Here is a 23,273-nt window from a genome sequence, read left to right on the forward strand (position 1 = left end):
TTATCCAGGGCGGTTCACTTGGAACCAAGGTCTAACACGTGGACAAGCTGGACAGATGAGTTCTTCTGACCTCAACGCCAAACCCAACCCGTTTGCGTCTTCTGACCCCAGCGCCAAACCCCATGGCCAAACCACAATGCGTTTGCGTCTTCTGACCACAACGCCAAACCCTAGCGCCAAACCCCAACGCCAAACCCCAACGCCAAACCCCAACGCGATTGCTTCTTCTGACCCCAACGCCAAACCCCAGCGCCAAACCCCAACGCCAAACCCCAACGCGTTTCCCTCTTCTGACCCCAACGCCAAATCCCAACACGTTTGCTTCTTCTGACCCCAATGCCAAACCCCAAGGCCAAACCCCTACGCGTTTGCATCTTCTGACCACAACGCCAAACCCCAACGCCAAACCCCAACGCCTAACCCCAACGCCAAACCCCAACGCCAAACCCCAACGCGTTTGCCTCTTCTGACCCCAACACGAAACCCTAATGCCTAACCTCAACGCGTTTGCGTCTTCTGACCCCAACGCGAAACTCCAGCGCCAAACCCCAACGTGTTCGCGTCTTCTGACCCCAAGGCCATATGCCAACGCCAAACCCCAACGCGTTTGCGTCTCCTGACCCCAACGCCAAACCCAACCCGTTTCCGTCTTCTGACCCCAACGCCAAACCCCAACGCCAAACCCCAACACCAAACACCAATGCCAAACCCCATTGCCAAACCCCAACGCCAAACCCCAACGCCAAACCCCAACGCGTTTGCTTCTTCTGACCCCAACGCCAAAACCCAACGATAAACCCCAACGCCAAAACCCAACGCCAAACCCCAACGCGTTTGCGTCTTCTGACCCCAACGCCAAACCCCAACGCCAAACCCCAACACCAAACACCAACGCCAAACCCCATTGCCAAACCCCAACGCCAAACCCCAACGCCAAACCCCAACGCGTTTGCTTCTTCTGACCCCAACGCCAAAACCCAACGATAAACCCCAACACCAAAACCCAACGCCAAACCCCAACGCGTTTGCGTCTTCTGACCCCAACGCCAAACTCCAACGCCAAACCCCAATGCGTTTCCGTCTTCTGACCCCAACGCCAAACCCCAGCGCCAAACCCCAACGCGTTTGCTTTTTCTGACCCCAACGCCAAACCCCAACGCGTTTGCATCTTCTGATCCCAATGCCAAATCCCAACGCCAAACTACAACGCCAAACCTTAACGCCTTTGCTTCTTCTGACCCCAACGCCAAATCACAACGCAAAACCCCAAAGTGTTTGCGTCTTCTGAACCCAACGCCAAATCTCAACGCCAAAATACAACGCCAAACACCAATTCCAAAAACCTAAGCCAAACCACAACACGTTTGCTTCTTCTGACTCCAACGCCAAACCCCAACGCCAAACCCCAACACCAAACACCAACGCCAAACCCCATTGCCAAACCCCAACGCCAAACCCCAACGCCAAACCCCAACGCGTTTGCTTCTTCTGACCCCAACGCCAAAACCCAACGATAAACCCCAACGCCAAAACCCAACGCCAAACCCCAACGCGTTTGCTTCTTCTGACCCCAACGCCAAAACCCAACGATAAACCCCAACGCCAAAACCCAACGCCAAACCCCACCGCGTTTGCGTCTTCTGTCCCCAACGCCAAACCCCAACGCGTTTGCTTCTTCTGACCCCAACGCCAAACCCCAACGCCAAACCCCAACGCGTTTGCTTCTTCTGACCCCAACGCCAAACTCCAACGCCAAACATCAACACCAAACCCCAACACCTAACCCCAACGCCTAACCCCACCGCAAAACTCCAACGAGTTTGCGTCTTCTGACCCCAACGCCAAACCCCAACGCCAAACCCCAACACCTAACCCCAACGCCAAACCCCAACGCCAAACCCCAACGCGTTTGCTTCTTCTGACCCCAACACCAAATCACAACGCAAAACCCCAAAGTGTTTGCGTCTTCTGAACCCAACGCCAAATCTCAACGCCAAAATACAACGCCAAACACCAATGCCAAAAACCTAAGCCAAACCACAACACGTTTGCTTCTTCTGACCCCAACGCCAAACCCCAACGCCAAACCCCAACGCGTTTGCTTCTTCTGACCCAAACGCCAAACCCCAACGCCAAACCCCAACACATTTGCTTCTTCTGACCCCAACACCAAACCCCAACGCGTTTGATTCTTCTGACCCCAACGCCAAACCCCGTTACGCCAAACCCCGTAAGCAACGTCGTTCGTTAAGAGCCGGCTAGAGAATGTTAACATCATGTTGATAGAACGCCAACTCCTTTAAGAATGTTTTTTTTTGCTATTCCCAATTACACCCCGTTACCCCCGATTATCCCCCAATTACTTCTTTTCTAGATTGCCTTATATTTTCTATCCAAGTTATTGATATATATCTTAAGATGGTTTTTATTCTTTAATGGTTGTTATATTTAACAAATTTAATTATCCATAGGGAGGGGGGAAATGTAGATAGTTAGGATCTGGCGGCCGGAAGATATCGTGCTGTACGGAAACATAGGGGCCCCCCCTCCTGACAGCCAATAGTGCCTAGTTTATGATGTAAGCAGACGTAAATGAGGTCATAAACCTAAGCTATATAACGCCATGTCACCCAGCAATAAACGCCATTTACCGTCCACCACATTGGTGTGAGTGAGCTGATGGCCCAATCAGCCCGGGGAAGGCCGCCGTGCCGTTCCTGAGCCAGGTCGCCACGCCTCCGAAGGCAGCAGTAACCCCAAAAACATATAGTCAGTGTGTGATAGCTCTGAATCCATGTGCCCGCCTTCCAGAGGATGTTAATAAGCCATGAATTCCTCACCTTATTAATCCATAAAACAAACTGGATAACAGTCACAGTAGCCTTAGTTATAGGACCCATGTTTAGACAAGGGCCTGCAAATGGGAGAAATAAAGCCACCACCACATGCCACACGAACCAGGATAAGCTAGCCCACATGATGCCACCTAACGAGGAATCTATATCCAACGCACAAGAACTGTTATTCCTTTTTCTCTCGATGCCCTCGGGCCCCACGTTGGGCGCCAAAATCTGTCTTGGTTTGAAAGACAGGTGTCTGTGGAGGAAGGCAGTAGCCTCCCTTGAAATGGAAAGTGCAACCCCCTTCCCTCCAAATTATTATAATTTTGAAATTAACGGGCCTTCAGGCAAAGATATGGGGAATAGGAATAACAGTTCTTTACTAATACATATATATATATGTATATATATATATATATAACACAAGGCAGGGAAAAAACAAACAACCCACTGGTTTACACTGACAGAGTCAGGAATACAACCTGACACCCTGTTAGGGTGGCAGTAGCAGTCCGATAAGATGCTGGCTGCAGTCCTCCTGAAGTGATGGATGTAGTTCTGTGGAAGCAGCAATCAGGTAAAAGAGTCTGGTCTTCCTCCGAAGGTCCAGTGGTAGGGAGGTAGCTCTTGTCCTCTGGAACTCCAGTGGTGGGAAAAGCTCCTCTGGGAATCCAGTGGAAGAAGGCTGCTAGGGTGTTTGAGATCTCAGTTTTTATTTGGCATGGACTGCTTGGCTCCTACAGCGCGATTAGAATTTGGTACGCCGTGTAACTGCGGAGGTTTGATTTACAGAGGGACTGAAATGAGTTTACATTGGCTCATAAAGTGACCCATTGTCCCGTAATTGAAACATCTCTTTTGCTTGCCTCTCTCCTTTCTATCTATGAGGAGTTGAACAGCACTGTATACAGCAGCAGCAAGTAAGAACGCGATACCATTGATGCGTTCTATAACTTTAAGCATATCAGCTACTTGTGCATCTCTGGGTAGGGTACTTAAAGCTCTTTTTGTTGTATCATTAGCATTCTCAAAGGCAAACATTTTAAAACCCTTTTCCTTTATTCCCTCATCCAAATCTGGATGACTTCTAATAACCTGATATAAACAATCAATAAAAGAAGGAAAACTTTCTTGTGGACCCTGCTTAATAGTGGAAAAGGAATATACCTTTCCTGGTTCCCTGATTGAAATTATTGCTTGGTAAGCTAACCGCTGTGACAATTGTAATACCTCTCCTATAAAACCTTGTTGTAAAACCACGCTCTCAAAAGGACCTTGGCCTGTTAGCATTTGTGCTTGTACCCCATACAATGGATCCCCTTGCTGCCTTGGTCATGCAGCCTCCTGGTCACAGAGTTGTTGCCAGGCCTTGGAGAACATAAGCTGCTGAGAAGGGGACAAAAGAATGTTAGCAATCTGTTGTGAATCAAGTGGTAACAAAACACCTGCTGTAAAAATAGATTGTAATAATTGCTGAGTATAATTAGATTGAAGCCCATATTGTGATTCTGCTAAACGCGCTTTTTCAAGGATTTTCCAGTCAAATGGTTCCCATTTTCTACCTCCTGCCCGATCTGTAACGATAGGAAAGGCAGAAGGAAGAAAATTTCCTTCAATTAGGGCATCACGAATAACTCCTTTCCATCTTCGTCCTGCTTCTTGTTCATTTAATAGTGTATTTGACAATGAAGTAGTTGGCACAGGCATTTGCGACAAAGGCACTGATAGTGATGACGGTACAGCAAAAGGATTATGAGTCGCAGCGTTTTCTGGATTCTTCTTGTTGCTGTCCGCTGCGGTATTGAGTTCCGATAGTTTGTTTATGAGTTGCTGTAGGACTTCATCAAACAGTTCCTCTTTCTGCTTTTGTTTGGACATGATCCCTGGAGAAAGAGAGTCTTCCTGTAGGCGGGTCGTTGTGACATCGGGGATAAAGGCGGGATTCTACCGGTTCACGTACTTGTCCCTTTCCTTTGCCCACGCCCTCTTGTAGTTTTTCTGCGTTCTCCGCCGAGTCCCTTGTTACTGCGATCGGGTCGGCGCCGTTATGGCGCACCTCTTCCTCCGAGGGTGCAGTCCCCGCGGAGGCCTCACTAGCCCCCGAACTCGCGCTCTGTGTCTGATCGGGGTGAGATTCCGTAGTCGTTTCACGACGAGGCGCGCACCTTCCTTTTCTCTCCTCCTGCCTGGTAGCCATGTGAGTCACCGCTTTTCCTCCGGCGGTGTGCTCGACCCCCCTGCAGGGTACTGCCCATCGGGGGGGGGGGGGGGTGTGGGGGGGGTGGAAATGGCGGCGCAAGCGGGAAGACCTCAGACCCGGGAGACATCTGGGGTTTTGTAAATACCGACGAACTCTCGACCGCATTAAGTCGTCTCACGGCAGCAGCCGCCACCAATAGTTCCATTTTATACTTTTTCAAACAGTTAGTTACTTCCCGCCACGGCGCCCCCAGCCTTTCTGCCGTTCGGTCCTTATCAATAACCGCATCCCATAACGAGTCCCCACATCTACGCCACTCGGACACATCAAACAATGTGCTTGAGTCCGAGAAATGTCCTTTTACATATCCCAAAGTATAAAGAGATATTAAAGTCTTTTTTCCAATATTTACACCCAGCTTTCCCAGAAAGCTTTCCAATAGTGATAAAGTTACTTCTTTTTCCACTATCTTACCGCAGTGTCAAGTTTCTTTTTTTTTTTTTTTTTTTTTCTCCCAGCTTTCCGTGACGGGCCGCCTGTTTTCTTTTTTCCGGCTTTCCCTGATGGGCCGCCTGTTTTCTCCAGCTTTCCGTGACGGGCCACCTGTTTTCTTTTTTCCTTTTCTCCCCCGAGCTCCAACTCTGCTGCAGAGGTGAGCTTTTTCCTTAATTTCCCCAAACGTGAGTCCTGCTCATTCTTCGGGTCCCTGTTCGGGCGCCACTTGCGGAGACGGGAGTTGGAGAATCCACAAAAGACTCAATATGAGTTATATCAGGAAACTCGTTTTATTGTGCAGATGCACTTTCTTATATAGCATAATTTTCCAAAGTCATCATGACTTGCAGTTTTTCATAAACTCTAGTTGTGCTATGCATACATCAGTCATCTACTTCTACCTATCACTTTACTATTAATACTGATGCGTTCCGCCTCATACGGATGTTAGCTTCTAATTCTTCTATTCTGACCCTCAAGGTCGAAGCGTCCTTGAGGCCTACTATATTAGTTTAGACAAACTGTTCAACAGAGTTTTCCCTGTGCAGGCCCTCTAGCATTCCATGCCTGTTTTCAGCGAGCTACGCTCCCACACTCTAAGAAGGCAGGGGAAGAACAATTTGCGAGGGTTTGTAGCGATAGGACGAGAGGTAATGGTTTTGAGCTACAAAAGGGTAGATTTAGGTTGGACATGAGGAAAAAGTTCTTTAATATGAGGGTGGTGGGTCACTGGAACAGGTTGCCCAGAGAGGTACCGGAAGCCCCATCCCTGCAAACATTCAAGGTCAGGCCTGACGGGGCTCTAAGCAACCCGACCTCGTTAGAGATGTCCCTGCTTGTTGTAGGGGGCTTGGACTAGACGGCCTTTAGAGGTCCCTTCCAACCCAATACATTCTAGGATTCTATGAAGGAGAGAGAGGAGGACAGGGGCAGGGAGTGGGACATACAGGCAGAGAAAGGAAAAGCAGGTCAGGCAAGAAGCCAGAGAGATTGTGAAAAACAAGGAGGGATGCAGATCGGGACAAAGAGGCAGTGAACGAAAAAGCAGCCACGTGCTGCAGGACAGAGACAGAGGAAGGAACAAAGAGGGGCAGGGAGCAGGACAGAGGGAGAGCAAGAAAAACCAAAGGGGCAGGTAGAATAGCAGAACAAGAGAGGGGCTTGGAAACCAGAGAGGGACGAACAGGGAGCAGGGTACGAGAACAGACAGAAGAAGAAAGGTACAGGGAAGCAAAAGAGTGACGCCAGTGATGGAAGGAGGGAGGGCACAGGCACAGGCACAGGGAGGGACCCGGATGCAGAAGAGGGGTGACACGGCCCCAAGGGCCCAGGACTCACTGCAGTTCCCGCTCTTGGTGCTGCTGGGAGGATCTTACTGTTCAGACACTTCTGTCTCTGCCTCTCTCAGCTCTTACAATATGAGGCTTCCTACATACACAGCCTCACGTGCGCACACACACACACACACACTACACGGCTGTACCGTGCTTTGGTTACGCACACAGACCCCGCGGTGCATGTTGCTGACCAGCTCTGCTGAGGACTACTCACAGGGACCCTTCCTCACGCGGAGAGGCCGGCTGTCTCTTGTCTGCAGCTGGGGGCAGCTCGCAGCCGGATCCCCTTCGTGTCCTTCTCCAGCCGCTTTTCCTTTTGCCCATCTCTTCAGCTCCAGCCTGAGCTGGATGCAGCTGACGACATCCCCAGGGCAGGAACAGACAACCGAGCCCCTGGCACGGCCTCTGGCAGAGGGAAAGAACCCTGACTGTCTCAGCCGGCCCCAGGCCGGAGCCCCTCCTGCTGCAGCCGCTCCTGCAGACCCCGCTCCTTCCCCGCACTGCTGCTGAAGGCCCCTGGGTTAACAGAGCCCTGGGCCTGCCCGAGGCCCCGCTCGCCGCTGCCAGGACAGGCCGTGGGGCAGCCTGGGGCTGCAGGACTGGCCTCAGGGGAGGGACTGGGGACGGGGCAGCTGCAGGGGGTAAGCGGGGCTGAGGCAGCTCAGGGGGGCTCTGGGAGTCGGGGTGCCCAGTGCCTGTGCTGGGGGGTCTGTCTCCTTCTCCTTCCCCTGCCCAGCTCTCAGGTCACTCCCGGGGATGCCCCAGCCGGCCCGGCTCCAGCTTGGAGCTCCCACCCACCACCCCTGAGCAGCCAGCAGGCAGAAGACACCCCGTCACCCACCCAAGGGCCTCACTCACCTCAGGGGCAGCCCCAGCCCTCACCTCAGACGGGCCACGCAGCATCCCGGCAGAGCCATCCCAGGAGCACCCGTGCCCCCTGCCCGTGGCTCGGCCCTACCGATGACATCCAGGTACTGCCGCACCACGCTCTTGGGGTCAGGGCCCAGGAAGACGTAGAAGTCCAGGATCCCGCCCGTCGTGCGCCAGGTCAGGGCCGGGCTGGGCTGCAGGAGCTCATCTGGCGAAGCACGAGCGCCGGAGGAACAAGCTGAGGATGGGGACGTGGGCCAAGCCCATGCCCAGCACCTCCGTGGGACTCACCCATCACGTTGCTGTTCAGCAGAAAGACGCCGTGAGCCAAACCGCTGTCCTCCATCACCAGGTAGAAAGGGTGGGAGCCGTAGAGGTTGACCTGGGGCTGGAGTAGAGCACAGCGCAGTGCGGGTGAGGCTCCGTTGGAGGCCCCAGCACAGCACCCACCCACCCACCTGCCTGCCACTGGCCAGAAGCACCGTCACGGCTCGGGGTGCAAAGCCAGGGCTTGCAGCCCCAGACACTGCCTGAGTCAGCAGAGCTCTGCCCCAAACAAGAGCCCTGGACCGTGTAAGGGAAAGCGGCTTCTGAGCCAAACAAGAGCCCCAGGGGGGACAAAGCCTGACTTGGGGACAACGGTCCCCCGGGCTTGCCCAGGGCTGAGGCCAGGTCCCAGAGCTCCACAGCCATGGATGCCTTTCCCCAGCCCCAAACAAGATGTCAGAGGTTGCAGGGCCACCCCCACAGGCGCAGATGAGCCACCTCCCTCTCCCTCAGCCCCGCTCCGTACCACAGGCGCCATATCCCGATTCCAGAGGGTGACCCTGGTCCACGCCGTGTCGAGGACCAGCGGCGTCTGGTGCTCCCCCAGCCCAGAAATGAAATGGGAGGGCAAAGAGGTGGAGATCTGCAGGAACTGGTCTGCGAAGAAGAGGGGCGCGACGGTGGTGTTCAGCCTGCCGGAGAGAAAGGGAGACTCCGGCAAACAGCCCCAGCGGTGCCCAGCAGCCGGGTTTCGACTGATCTCTGGGACTCCTGCTTCCCTTCCCAGGCACCGAACCACAGAGGGGCTCAAAGCAAAGCCCCCGCAGCCGCTGACCGCCACCCCGCTGCTGTCACCGCCATCCCCTGCCGCATCCCTGCTCCGTCCCACGCACCGCTGGGGTTGGGGCCAGGACCCGCTTCCAGACCGAATCCCTTCGGGAAGGCTCGGGGCAGGACGGGCACTTACAGGACCTGGTTGATCTGCAGCCCGTAGAGCGGGGAGGCGGCTCGGCCGCTCGCCCGCGGCGTGGCCAGGGGCACCTCGTACCGCTGCTGGGCTGGGTCCCGCAGCTGCGGGGACAGAAGGGAGGGGGGGGATGTCAGCGGGGGGGTCCGGAGCACCGGGGCACCGGTCCCGGGGCCGGCTCGCACCGTGAAGCGGAGGTGGGTGGGGGTCTCCAGCGCCACGTCCAGCCGCAAGCTGCCCACGGCCCCCGGCAGGAAGCTGGCGGCGACGCGGCGGAGCCGGGTGGCGGAGCCGGTGGCGGTGGCCGTCAGGTTCTCCGCCTGGTAGCTCCGGTAGCCGCTGGGGAAGAAGCACCAGGGCGGGCCGGGGCTGGAGCCGGAGCCGGCGGGTGCGTAGCAGCAGCCCCGCTCCTCGCAGTCCGCCCGCGACAGCAGCCGCTCGGGGCCGCAGTCGAAGCGTTCGCCCGGGGGCACCTGGCAGCCGGCGGCCCCGGGGCTGCCCGCCGCGGCGGAGCCCAGCAGCGCCAGCAGCAGCAGCGCGGCCATGGAGCCCCGGCCCCGCCATGGCCCCGCCGGCCCGGCCCGGCCTCCCAGCAGGCGCGGCGGGACCGGCCTCACATCACGGAGGCGTCTGCGGGGCGGGACCGGCCCCGGGAGCGGGCGGGCGCCTTCCCCCGCCGGGGCCGGGGCCTTCCGCCTCCCGGAGCTGCAGGGAAAGGCGGTGAGAGAGGGGGGGCCCGGAGGGGAAGGGGGCGGCTGCCCCCAGCGCCCCAGGCCAGGGGGAGGGATGAAGCCACCCTTGTGCAGCCAAGGAAACAAAAATCATTTGCACTGCTACAGCTTTGGTGACCACTACCTGCTACACAGACTTATTTTTTAGATATTTGTTTATTTACAAAGCCTGCAGGCTCCAGCAGAACAAGAGCTGAGGGTTACATGGATGGGGTTCGTGGCAGTCAGGCTTCCTGCGAGCCCAGCCTGGAGCCCAAGCACTGTCTGAGCCACTGGAGAGTCCGGTAGTGCTGGGGATGGTCCTGCTGGATCTGCTGGATGATGGCATCGATGGTCTGGAGCCGGTGGCGCAGTTTCTGGTGCTCATTTCTCCAGGCTTGCTCCGTGCGGCACAGGGGAGTGTACGTCCCTTCCTTCAGCGCCTGCAGGTGCTTCCGGCGAGTCTGGTAGGACACGATCTCCAAAAGGTTCTGAGGAAAGCAACAACAGAAATTGCTTTGACAGCAGGCCGCAGAGAGAAAAGCACTAAGAAAGGCAGGTGACTTTTGTCACCGGTACTGGAACCATCACATTCTGAAAGGGAAGGGCTTCTGAAGAGGGACAGGGCTATGAAGTCCCTCTTGTACCGGCAGAACAGCTGCTAACGCGTACAGCCAGAGAAGTGGTTAGGTTGGAAGAGACCTTTAAGATCATTGAGTCCAACCATGAACCTAACGCTGCCAAGTCCACCATTAAACCGTGTCCCTAAGCACCACATCTACACGTCAGCCAATAGGAAAAAAAAAAATAAAAATTAAATGTTCATCACAGAATTCCATAAACCAGAGAAATACCTGCATGCACAGGGCAACCCTCGCCAGGACAGAGTTTGACCAACTTACAACTTTTGCAGGAGGCCATTCAAGACCTTCAGCTGGCTCTCAAATCTGTAACATATGAGCAGCCAGAAAGTGCTCACAGAGGAGAGCTGTGACCGGGTATTTTCAAGACACAAACCATGTCCTGCAGGCTGATGTCTCCAGGTGAATGCTGCCTCGCTAAGAGTACAACTGCAGCCCCAATTCAGGACCCCCATGAGCCCTCAAGGTGTGCTCAGTTAACTTAAAGTGCCGCTAAAATGCCAAGCACACTCAGTTCAGGATGGTGGCGAGACAGGAGACGGGGAGCTGGCACCAGGAGAAAGCAGCCGGTCCCATTGGGCTTGCGAGCTCCAGGGAGCGGAGCCGCTCACCCGTCGCTTCCTGTTCCGACGAGCTTCTGCGTCTGCATCGAGGCCGTCGCACTCAGCCTCCAGCCTGCGCAGTTCTCGCTGCTTTTCTGAGAAGGCGGCACCGAGGGACGCCTGGGCGCTCTCCAGCTCCAGGAGGGTTGCGTTGCAGTCCTGAACGTTCTGGCAAACGGAAGAGAAGGAAAGGGCAGAGTGTGGTTCTTCGTCCAGCTGCACTCCCAGCCATCTCCCCAGAACTCTCCTGTGGGGTTTTTTAAGGAGCCTCCAAAGCCTGTCCCGTCTGTGTCCCGACACCCCGCGTGTCTGCGCTCAGCCCACCCTGGTGCTCCTTACAGCCTCGGTGAACTCCTGCAGCCCTGCTCTGCTCGCTCACCTTCTGGGCTTTGCTGATCTTCTTTCTCAGCTCCTGTTTCTTGCAGTGGAAGACGCTCTTGGGGACAAGCTTCTTGTCTCTTTTGTTCTGACCCTCTCCACGAAGCGCTATCACCTCTCTGCGAGAAACAGATGCCTCCATATCACGAATCATCTTCTCCTGCTGCTTCATCAGCTGGCCATAGCGGACCTGCCGTGTGTCAAGATATGAAATAGGCTGAAAGTAACAAATGTTCACAAACGGCACCGAACCGATCCTGTGCGGCACATCCCCTCCACATAAACCAGACATACGTGACACGTGAGCGTTGGCAAGCCAAATTTGCTCTAAACCCAAACCCGGCTTGCCCTGTGTGGATCTGGAAAGCAAAGGGCTGGATTATCAACTCGTCTAAAGTAATCTTCAAAAGGTTTCACTGGAACTCCTTAGCAATAGGAAAAGCAGGAGAGTAAAGTAACCTGGGAACAAAAGGGAAGAGTTGCTTTGCCAGAAGACAGAAGGCTTCCCTAACCAGTGATTAAGATGATGCAATATTTAGTCATCAACATTCCTTTGCTTATAAATTGGGGTCACGGCATAAGGTGGCAAACATATTATGTTTTAAATAGATTTCTCAGGTGTCTCTAGACTCTGCTGCAGCCCGTTACACGGCAGGCGCAAGGAAGGCACGAAGAGCACGCACGCTGGATGTATTTCATTCAGCCCAGCTGGAGGGTGTACGATTTCCAACATTGCTGTGGCCTGGCAATGCTGCTTCCCCAGCCCGTTTCTCATCTCCTGCCTTCAGCAACGCCGAAGCTGAATCCATCGTGTGCAGCTTCCCCTCCCCAGTGCTCCTCCCCCGGGGCTCACCTGCATCCTGTGAATCTCTGTTCTCATAGCGTGGATCTCGCCGTGCCCTGACTCAGACTCCACCGCCGCATGCATCTCTCTCGTCAGCTGGATCTTCTTCTCCCACAGCAGGATTTGATGCCTTCAGTGACAGAAAGGGAAAGCGGCACCTTTGTCAGTGCCCGAGAGGACGCTCGCTCCCTGTGCACGCGTGGCAGCACGCTCCCGAGCTCAGTCCTGAACATGGAGCTGAAGGTTCAGCAGAACCTAAGGGTTTGCACGTGGGACACGTAAAAGGGCAGCCAGGAGCAGCGTGGAACCAGACAGGGAGCTCCGCCATCCACAACGTGGCACGGTGGTGGCACGGTGACTAACAACAAGTGTGCCCAGGCTGCCGGGGGCTGGTGGACCCCAGTGAGCTGCCCAGCGCAGCACGCTCGCTCCGAGTTACTGGCGGAGGAGAGCGCAGGCAGAGTCACCCCATACAGATCTCAGCAACGTCCAGCACGAGCCTGCTGGAACTGTTAAAGCCGACATCCTCACGGCTCTCGCTGCTTGCAGAGACAGCTAAAGCACCTTTCAGCTTCTGCGCCCAAAAATCCATGAAACTCCTTTCATCTTCTCCGAGAAGGACAGAAGCACATTTGCTGTTGCAGGTTCAGTTCGATGAGCAGAGAGGAAAGGTGACATGGACACCTACATTCAAAGAGGGTGGCACAAAGCAAGAACCTCTCTGGTACCTACTCTGCTTCCACCAGGCTGTTTAGGACTCTTTCCTTCTCCTCAGTCAGCTGACTGTGCTTCTCCTGCATCTTAACCGACTCTTTTTCTGCTGCCTAGGTTTGGGAAGCATAACATTGTCAGACAACACAACGTGGTCAGACTAAGAAAGATTTACATGGTCACTGTCTGCCTCCGATCTGCACGGGAGGCTGAGACCTGGAAATGAGATGTCTGTACCTTGAGAGAGCGCACAAACTCGTTCTCGGTGATCGTGTTGCCATATTGCAGCTCCTCGAAGCTGCTGCTGTTCTTGTGGATCAACACATTCAGCTTTATCAAGTCATTGGACATGTTCCTCATGTGACGTTCAATGTCCTTCTGCTCTTTTGTTTCCTGCTGAATTTCATCTACAGGTGAACAGAAAAAAAAAAAAAAAGTCTTAAAATTCCCACAAGCAGCAGGTGGAACACAGGCAAGGCGTGACAGACTGCCATCAGACCAGACAACGCTGCCTGCAGAGCCACCTGCGTCCCACGTACCCAGCCAAACCGTTTTTCCACAAGCCCAAAACCCAAATACGGTTTTGAAGGAGACTGCTGTGGAAAAGAGCTGGTTTGAGCCAAGGGAAGCGCCATCGTGGTGGGGACATTTACCCACCAACTACTTGCAAACGTTATTTAAGAAGTGTAGCACGTGACACGGCCACTTCGGTTCGGTTGTGCCCGTTAAGGCAGCGGGATCAGTCGGGACAGGGAATAACGCCAGGCAGAGCAGCAGAGGTGCCTGGCTCGTAGCCCCAGAGCAGTGCTGGGGCCGCCTGCGTTACTGCTCACACGGACGTAGGAGCACGGCGCATTCTCTGGTGAAGGTCTGGCTCACCCGTCCGTAAGCCCTCGCTCCCTTTTTCCTCCATTCACAGCTGAACGTTTTAAAAAGAGTTGGGGAATGACCTACTTTCCCTGCGCACTTTCTTCTGCTGCATTACTGTGATCCGTTTCTTTAACATATCCAGGGAGGCTACTTGTTCCTCCCGTTGGTGTGTTAACTTGACCAGCTCTTGCTGCTGACTGAGCCAGTGCTTTTGTAGCGTCATCACCTCAGAGTGATATTCTTCTATCTGCTTGGACAGCTTGTTGATCTCCATTTCCAGTGGCCCCAGTTCTTGACCCTGGATGAGGGCAAGGTTGGGGATTAATCAGGCAGAAGCTGCTGAAGCACTTTTTGCAGAAGGCCGGTCCAGCTGCTGAGATGCCTACCGAATACTTCCGCTATACTGTTACTTCCTTTGTGCCTCTATTTCCCAGGAGCTGGATGGGACCAATCATTCCTGACCTCACGGGAACAAATGCAAGGGAAGCCCGAACAGCTCTCAGGCTCTGGGGCGAGAGGGGCCTCCTAAGCTCCTACAACAGGCACATCTGGGTGTCCAAGAGTCTGCCACAGCACTCATTCTTGCATTGGGCTCTATAAAGGTCTTGCAGCTCACGGTGCCAGGGGCAGACCTGGGTATCAGCTGAATGGGGCCAAGCACCAAGTGATCTACATCACCCCGCCTGCTCCATTCGCCCCTTGTCAGTATTTGCAGGTTTTCTGATGAGACCCTAGTTACTCCCAGAGTATTGATGTCATTCAACGTTTTCATCGGGCGCAGACAACTCCCTGCAGAAATCTGTGCTGGGCACACCCTCATTTCACAATTCCCTCACGCCAGCTCCTCCCCCCCCCCCCGTGCACTAAGAGCTGTTTGACAGACGTAAACATTTACATTAACTAGTGCAGCTTTTAAACCTCTATACTGATGCCTGAAAGTTTTAACTACTCAGCACTTACACAGTTACATTTATCAGGGGCACCTGTGGTCACCACAAAGAAGCCTGGGACTGAAATGGGAATGTACATACCCCCTGCCGCGCAAGAATCTTCTCCAACCTCTTGTTGTACTGGCTGAGCACCGCTTGCCTGTTCTCGGTCAGGAGACTGCACCTTGCAATCTCGCTTTCCCTGCAGCTGATCAGGTCACGGGTATTTTTTACTTCCTTGTCCAGCTGACAAAGTGTGTTTTGGAGAACTGTCAGCCTGCAGCTGGTATGAGTTGCATTCAGAATAACCTGGGCCACATCATTCTCAACCTTGGAAAAATGCAGCTCCTAGGAACGCCAACAGACAGAAAACAAATTACTGTCAGCAGCAGCAGCCCATTGATTTGGAACGCCCGCTTCCCGAGGCACAGGAGTCAGGGGATTTAGATTCTCCTCCCAGGTCTGTGCCACAAGCTGCGAGCCAGCCACTTACCCGCTCTGTACCTTTGTTTCTCCATCTCCTGACGGAGATACCAACATTTACCTCTGCCATAAGGCTGCTGAAGAGCATGAAGGAGCCCAAACATCCCAAAGCCTTTAAGAGGCCGCGCTCATCACCTCTGCAGTTACCTGCCCTGCCTGGGTGTCTCCAGCTGCCCGGCTCACCGGAGCAGGACATTCTCCACCACACCCGACAAACACGTCCCTCACCGAACCACCACCGCAGCAGCCAGAAAGGCGGGTGCCTGTTGAGCGCAGCGCGAATGCAGCCGGATGACTTCTGCTGCCCCCGTGCCGCCAGCGGCCACGACTCTCTGGCTACATCCAGCCGTGCACCGCAGGTGCTGATGGGAGACAACGCGAGTGTCCACTTGTTGGTGTGCCTGTGGGAAGGGGGCGGGGGGCCCCTCTCTCACAACGGAAGCCAGCCCTGGAACTCTTCCTCTTGCTCAAGATAATGCCCCCGATTTAAAAATCCCAGGGCCAGGCTGAAGTAACCCGCAGAAATACAGAGGTGTGGGTGCCTTGTTAGTGCCAGCCCACACAACTCAACACCACAAACACTACGCTGGATCTTCTAGTTTTTCTATCTGTTCCAGTTACACACTCCCAAAGAGAGCAACTGATCGTGCCACAAAGAACTGTGGGTCTGGTTCGATTGTTCCTTGGGCTGTAATCCTCACTCAGGAACGAGAGCAGGCCTGTATCGCATTCCCTGATGCCGGACAGAGATACAGGTTAGTTCAATGTGGAGTACAGCAGAACTACACATCCACTGTCTTCCTCCAATACATAAGAACTGGTACTACTTTATGGTAAAAACTCCCAGAATTCATCGTTCTGTCCCATTTTTTAAGCAAAGAAAGAATAGTACATTATGTGTCAAGGCCTTTTTGGCCAAACCCTCTCGCGTACACCAGAATCCCGCACTAAGAGCACTGGAAGAACCAAACTGAAGTCACAAACTCAGCAGACCTTCAACTTCAGGTCTGAAAAGCAGAACGAAGGCGCGGACGAAACACACTTGAGAAACACCGCTCAGGGCGGTTTCCTTCCCCCGCCCTCCCAAACGGAAGAGATAACACACCAGGTCTGTTTTTCTCCTACGGAGCTTTGCAGCCAGCTGCGAGAAGTGCTTTGTGGCTTTGCTGGACACCATCTGGTCCTGAAGCTTTGCCATGATTTCGTTCTCCATCTGCACTTTGGCATCAGTTCCTTTCTCTATGTCCTTACTGATGGACAGCAACTGATTCAGACAAGCAGCTTGATCCTAAACGCAGGAAAGACAGGAGACAGGGTCACTACAACTGTTTGGGGAAGGGGATTAAACATCTGTGTCTGATTTGAAAGGTTCTTCTTCCAAGTAACTCTCCTCACCATCCTGGTCCTGTTGAGGGCCTGCTCTGTCTCGTGGAGAACGCGAGCGTAGGTGCCAGATTCCACCTTCAAGGCCTCCTGCCTGGAAAGGCACTGGGCAATCAGCTTCTTTGTCATGTTGGCATCGTTCTGTGAACGGCTCAGGATGGCGACAAGCAACTCATTCTTCTCCTCCTCCTTCCTGATTGACTTCCTACAGCCATGGATGTCCGTTTCTAGGGACTTGAGGTCATGTCTGTACTTGCTGGAGAGGCAAAGAGGATGGAAAATCACCACAGGGGTAGACTCACGCGCTGAACAGTCATCTACAAATTCCTCTTTTCAAACACGCTACTGCAGCGACAACAGACCAAGGAGGAAGATCTTTACAAAGGCCACCCTGCTGTGACAGTGCAGAGTCATCAGAAGATGGATGGAGACAGAAGACTGAAAAGCAAACGTACGTAGGAAAATTAATTCCCGCTTTCAGTCCTGTCCCCACCCCCCACTCTTACCAGGATGCCACCATAAAAGCACATTGCAGGGAATCAGCCAGGCTGACTCCAGAGCAAATAAGCGCTTCCTTTGGCAACAACAGGACGGTTTTCCTGATGATTTCTGAAGGCATCACAAAACCCTAACTGAGAGCGACAGGTAAAATCCCTCTTGAAGTCTAGCTCTTTGGATTGAGAGATGTTGCAAAGGTGAAGGAACTCTTCTAAAGGACTAAAATATGAACAGAAAAACTCTAAACAGTTTTAAAAACCCCACACATTTTGGGGGAGAGTTGTGTTTTGGATACAGAATAGTGACAAAGAACTGTGCTTCCTATCCTTTAACCTTACTACGTGCTTCAGAGCAGCAAACTTGTTCTGCTTGACATATCCTGCATGCGCAGCAATAAACTGGAGACGCACTGTCCCTTTCAGCATCCCTCTCGTCCAACCCGTGTGAGGTCTCTCCTGGGACTGTTCTCAGATACCGTACCTCAGCAGCGCTTGGGTGGCGATATAGGCCTCATCTCTCTGCTTCATTCCCGCCAAGCTGCTATTCCAGTGGTTCATCAGTCGCTTTTTCTCCATGTTAATAGCCTGAACCTCCATACAAGCCTGGGGGAGAGAGGATTTGTAGACAGGATAAATCTATACTAGGCTGGGAAACCAAATTCACGTTACAATGCCTTTTTTTGGTGTGTGTTCATAATACGCTGGGCAGGAACAGCTTCAGCTAACGTGCCTCTGGTTTATGGTCACCCCCGACCACAGAGCATAGGTCTGCAAGGAAAAAAATGCAGAGAGGGTGGAGGAGGAAGTGATTTATAGGCAATTCTTGAGGACAAAGGGAAAAACAAAACAAAACAAAACAAAACAAAAAAGTCTTCATTCCTCCAAACAGGAACTGATCATACAACTCTGTCCTACACTGTAGCTACCACGTGAGCATGAGCCAACGGGCTCGGTCCTTCCAGAGGGAAATATTAACCAGAAGCGGAAAAAAGCATTCTCCTACCTCATTTGCTGCTTGCCGAGTTACTTTTGTGTCCTCTGCCTGAGCCACAAACTGAGCTTCGAACAGAGCAATCTGTTCCTGCAGCTCGTAGGCTTTCCGGGTCAAGCGGTCTACCAGAAGATCCTAGAGAGGCAGAGCCAAACAGCTCAGGATGAGTAACATAATCTCAGGCTTAACCAACTAAATTCTACAGCAATAACTTGGGCTGAAAATGAATTCAGTTAGCTTTGATTCCTACTGAAACTCTTCCATTCCTATCCAAATGACTCCTGAATGCAGCAGTGACAATTTTGAAGAGAACAAAACCTTCTTTGCTGGTTTTTATCGTTCCACCCACAGTAGGAAATTGGTCCTTCAGATCTGAAGCAGCATTCATCCCTGCCAGCATGGGTTACATTGCGCCACCTCTCCAGCAGCTGGGAATCTTGATAATTTATGGTTTAAAATCCTTTGTTAAAAACCATCTAAACCCATTCCATCTCAACCGTTTGCCCACAATTCTGCATCAACAGTAATTAGTTGGTGTCCTGCTGCAAGCAGGAGGCAGCAGAGGGAGCTCCAGCACACCGACCGCTCAGTTCACCTTCCAAGTTCGCTCTTCCTTGGGACTCAGAGCAATTCTCCAGACTTCAACATACGATACTTCTTTGCTAAATATCTTTCTGCCCCCACACCCCCGTTGCCTGCGTGAAGAGTGATCACTACTGATTACTACTTCCTATTATAAGGCTCATAAAAAAATTCTGTTCAGTACATGCCACTATCTTGGTGGTGGGGATTCTTCTCATTTTCAATTATTTGGGGAAAATATCCCCACGCACCTTCCATGGTGTCTGTATATTCACTACAGCCTTCCTTCTGCCAAGGCAGCACGTCCTCCGAGACTCGCCGCTAGCCGTCACCTGAATTCATTTATTTATTTGAAAGAAGAGAGTTTTACTTGATACCTGTTTTTTCTTTTCCACGTCAGCTTGGGCCTTCTCCAGCTCAGCCCTCTTTGTCGACCGTTTCATTAGTAAAATATTATGGTGCATATGGGCCATGTTCTGCATGTAGAAGAGGGGCAAGGCCAGGTTTTCAAGCTGGATCTGCATTGCAGAGACTGGGGAGGCAGGGGGAAAAATATTTACAGGAAAGTATGTTTGTAAGACACACTTTAAACAGAGGTAAAAGGGAAAGAAACACAGAAGCACCCAAAGCTAAATTCGCACACTTACCAGCCAAATCAGCCCCCCTGAAATGTGAATTTGCATCAGCTTTGGAGTACAGCTCCACAAGCACAGCTAATATCTTGGTAAGCAATTCATTGCTTCCCAGCACTCAGAAGCCCAGGAGATCAAAGAAGGGGCGGCCTCAGGAGGCTGTGACTCCACTCCTCTGCCCCAAAACGGAACTGTCTCTTTCTCAGTCTGTTGAATGCTTCTCTATTTTTTTCAGCAACCTGCCAAACCTTTCTAGGCAGTTTATCCTACGCTGAGCTACCCTCGCCATCACAGTTGTTTCCCTGTCCCCTACCCACAGGCCTGCAGCACAACCAGCATGAGTCAAGTCCATTTCTTTGGCTGGGACGGGTTCCCACACGGATGGCACTCTCAGGCTCCCGGGTGCCCCTCACGACCCACGACCTTTGCGATCTCGTCACACCCTTACAGAGACACAGGCAAACGTAACAGAGCGACAGGATCTTCCTCCTTCTAAATCACAGAGCAGCCCATCTGCCCGGAACAGTTTTAGTCCTAAAGACCTTCTCAGAAGTACAAGGTAGCCACACGGTCTTAGAAACAACCAGGAATACCTGTGAAAGGTTTCAGCGAGTGCCTTATTCCTGATCAATGTTACTGTATTTTTCAATCCAATGCTTGCCTTGGATTCAAATAAATCCCTTTCTCCACACAGTACTAGAGCCAGGAAACCTGGCAAGGGCTGCCTCGGTCACCTTTCTGGCGTTCATCGTGTGTGTTCTGACACATTTGCTTGTAAGTAAGCCTGAGGCCCCCCAGCTCCTCCTCCAGCTGCTGACGTGCTGTGGCCACCTGAGAACGGCGGTCGTGGCTCTTCTCCAGTTCCAGCTGCAGGCGGGCCAGCTGCTGCTGCGCTCCGTAAAGAACCAGCCCAAGCTCTTCCCTCTCTGCTTGCCCTTTCTTCGCTGCTGCCCTCTGCAAACACAAGAGGAAACCAGTTACCTGGCTTCAGCTCGGGCAGGGGTGGGCTGCTGCGGGACGGCAAAGTAAGAATGCCACGTACCAGTTCCTGAAGCTCTAGGCTCACTTTTTCCATCTGCTTAGTGAGGTGACTCTTCAGGGCAGCCTGGAATCTTCTCATCAGAGGCTGTCAAGAAGTATGACATTGATACAAGTCAACGTACTTGTGTAAAGAAATTATGAAGAAACCTTACTGCTACCCCCGCTGTTAAATAACACAGCGTATTTTCTGCCACAGACCCTTGCATTCTTACTTTAGCTACGCTCACTGTAACGAGTGAGAGGAGTTACATAGTGGCTATTTGTTGACAGCAGAAAGCCACTACTGAGGATATCTGAAAGTCAGAAACACATCAGAAGAGCTGCCTCTGAGAGCCCATCCCCTCGCTCTTGCTGACAGTACTTCTCTTTCAGGAGCACTGAGGAGTACCAGATTTACCCACTACACGGCTCCCTCCTGAGCCTCCCGTTTGGGGTTAACCCTGAGGGAGCAGACACGCTCAGGAGTCAGTACTTCTGCAAAAGCCTGTTTTAAACACGTGGTTTCAGCCTATGGCTGAGCCGCTGCTGACAATCTACCTTGTGTATTTCATACAAATAAAAACAGCAGGTCTGCGAAGAAGAACGACAAGATTTGAGGACTTCTCACATGTTCTAGATCCAAGACAACCAGCTCTGTTTCTTCTACGGTTTCTTCACTTCTTCCACTCATTTTGTGCCCCTCAGCTCCACGCTGCTGGCATGCCTGTTCCCGCCTTTGGTCACCATGCTCACTGGTGAGCTGATCCAACTGCTCAAAGGCAGTCTCTGAGCAGAGAGAAATGGGTTCTCCAATGTCACCTGGACCCCACCCCCCAAGAAAAAAAAAAAAAAAAAAAAGAGAAGAAGACAAAGAAAATGCTTAGATTTCAAAGCGTTGTGCCTCCAGTTGGACTAACAATGACGAGAAAGGGAGAAAACTAGAAACTGCGCTTGACAGGTGGTATGGAGTGTTGTACTGTTAGCAAGGGACTGAAGGATACCTGACTCTGTGCAGCTGTTCCGCTCCGCTGACCACGCAGACACCTGCTGAGGAGCTCCTGAAGGAAGGGGAGGGTTTTCTCTCTCGGTTACTGGCTGCTCCATGTCACTCAACGCAGGAGGACAACTGTCTAATTCGACTTTGTCCAAGAAAGTCTCAGGGGATTTTTCCTGAAACGTAAAATCCACCACCTGAAACAGCTTTTCAGTCTGCCCTGACAATCTGCTTATTTCTGTCATCGCGAGACAAGAACGATGCAGACACAGAATAGGCAAGAGGGCCTTGTTCTAAACTCAGCCCACAGATACACTGGCAAAGCTGTGCCTCTGCCGATCAAAAAACCACCTTTACCCACATGCAGCACAACAGAGGAACCTCTCCAGCTCTGTCACAGCTTTTGTAGACTTTGTGCCTGACCAGTTAGCTTCTCTCTGTTCAGTTCTGGTCGGGTTTGTGTTGGCAGCAACAAAACCGCCCCAGGAGAATTTGAAGTTACAAATACCGGCCATGCCTTCTGTGAATAAGATTGTGTGTGTTGTTAGTGTCTCACCTCTGCAGAACTAACAAACAGCTCTGTAGCTCCTCTTTCTGCTGGGGGAAATGTCTCTTTTTGGTCCTGCAGAGGAACGGACCCTTCTTCTTCACTGTCGCTCCCATTCTCCGCCTCTACTGCCTAGCACACACACAGGCAAAAAGCAGAATAGCAGCGTTACAGCAGGTTGTGCATTTGGTTTAATGCTCATGCTACGGTGCTGTAACAACTGCTTTTTGTCATGGGAGTTTAATTTTGAAGTTTAATCTCGTTCACAAAAACAGTCACCCAGGCAGCATGAAGACGGTAAAGATCCTGACAAAAATTCTACACACCACTTTTAATTTCAGATGTGTCTCTGGCTCACGTCTATTTTTTAAAAAAATGCCCTTAGGGATTTTAGTCCTCCAGCTGGTGCTACACGTAGCCAAACTATTATCTTCTTTTTAAAGAGACACTGTTTTATCCCGTACCATCATTTGCCAAATTCAAATATCGTGCAGTACCAACAGACAAAGAAAACTTATCACCACCAACCTCGAACACAGCCCCCATACGTGTGTCTGTGAGATGGGGGCAACCTCCCGTTTAACATGCTTACAGCCATCTGGGAGCTGAGTGAGAAGCACATGCTTCAGGACGCTGCTGACACACAGAACTACAACTACATTTAACTTTGTTTTTTTAATAGGCAGGGCAAGACTTCAACAACCGCTCCCTTGTTTTACTTCTCCCTATTGAAACTGCTTCCATGAAGCCATCACTCTGCAAGGAGAGCGTAGGAACGTCATGCTGCCCCGCGAACGTTCTGAAGGAAATCACCTCCACAGCAAGAGGCGACGGAACTCGGACGATATCCCGCGCAGCGGAGCCGGATTCCACCCCAGAGCCCTCTGCTGCGCCACCGGCGGCCTCCTCCATATTGCTGGGCTGGGGATGGCCTGTGCCTGCAACCAGAGCGGAGGGAAGAGTGAGAACCAGCCCGGCTCCCCGGGGCCTGCCAGCTGCAGGCCGCCGCGGGGCTGGGCACGGGCACCCGCGGGGCCGGGGAGGCCGGGCGGCCGAGGGCCGGGCGGTTCAAGGCCCGGCCGCGGCCCAGCCCCACACTCACCCGCCGCCGTCTGCGCCATGTTCCCGTGTTCCCGTTGCCAGGCGACGCATCAACACCCGGTCACGTGAGCGCTCCGGGCCGCACCACCTCAGCCCGTGGAGGGGGGGGGGGGAACGCGGGCCGCACCACCTCGGCTCGTGGAGATGGGGGGGGCTGTGGGGGGGGCGCTCGGCCCGCACTACCTCAGCCCGCCGGGCCCGGGGGGGGCCCGCGGCGTCCCGGCCGCCCTGGCGGCGCCAGCCCCGGTGCGGGGCAGCAGGTAACGGCGCCGAGGGCTGGAGTCCGGGCGGGGGGAGCTGCGGGGACGAGGCACCCGGGACGCTGCCCAGCACCCCGGGGATGCATCCATTTTCTTTTATCCCGCTCTTTGTCTTCCCTTCC

The 23,273-nt window shown here is 53.1% G+C and overlaps 1 protein-coding gene across 1 annotated transcript; it reads right to left on the bottom strand.

Annotated features, from left to right (window-relative positions):
* Positions 1-9,850: 9,850 nt before the first annotated feature.
* Positions 9,851-22,722, bottom strand: LOC147412578 (coiled-coil domain-containing protein 40-like). Its single transcript, XM_086481217.1, has 18 exons — positions 22,604-22,722; positions 21,251-21,419; positions 20,878-21,068; positions 20,272-20,355; positions 19,964-20,183; positions 18,975-19,129; positions 18,028-18,150; positions 17,506-17,627; positions 16,540-16,783; positions 16,250-16,432; positions 14,764-15,009; positions 13,817-14,030; positions 13,100-13,269; positions 12,884-12,975; positions 12,161-12,281; positions 11,309-11,497; positions 10,939-11,097; positions 9,851-10,177 (listed from the first exon to the last, which is right to left on the bottom strand). The coding sequence occupies exons 1-18, from the start codon at positions 22,700-22,702 to the stop codon at positions 9,932-9,934; spliced, it is 3,027 nt and encodes a 1,008-aa protein (XP_086337343.1). The 5' UTR covers positions 22,703-22,722; the 3' UTR covers positions 9,851-9,931.
* Between the last annotated feature and the right edge of the window lie 551 nt (positions 22,723-23,273).

This window comes from Leptosomus discolor, unplaced genomic scaffold (genome assembly GCF_034619465.1).
Source record: "Leptosomus discolor isolate bLepDis1 unplaced genomic scaffold, bLepDis1.hap2 HAP2_SCAFFOLD_33, whole genome shotgun sequence".
Classification (NCBI taxonomy): Eukaryota; Metazoa; Chordata; class Aves; order Leptosomiformes; family Leptosomidae; genus Leptosomus; species Leptosomus discolor.

Bases quoted from the DNA above. Each gene is read 5' to 3' on its own strand.
- LOC147412578 (XM_086481217.1), bottom strand. From the start codon at position 22,702: ATGGAGGAGGCCGCCGGTGGCGCAGCAGAGGGCTCTGGGGTGGAATCC. The intron at 19,130-19,963 runs GTGACCGAGGCA...CTGCCTCCCCAG, and splicing joins ACACGATGAACGCCAGAAAG to TCTCTGCAATGCAGATCCAG. The intron at 11,498-12,160 runs GTGAGCCCCGGG...GACACACGGCAG, and splicing joins CAGAGATTCACAGGATGCAG to GTCCGCTATGGCCAGCTGAT.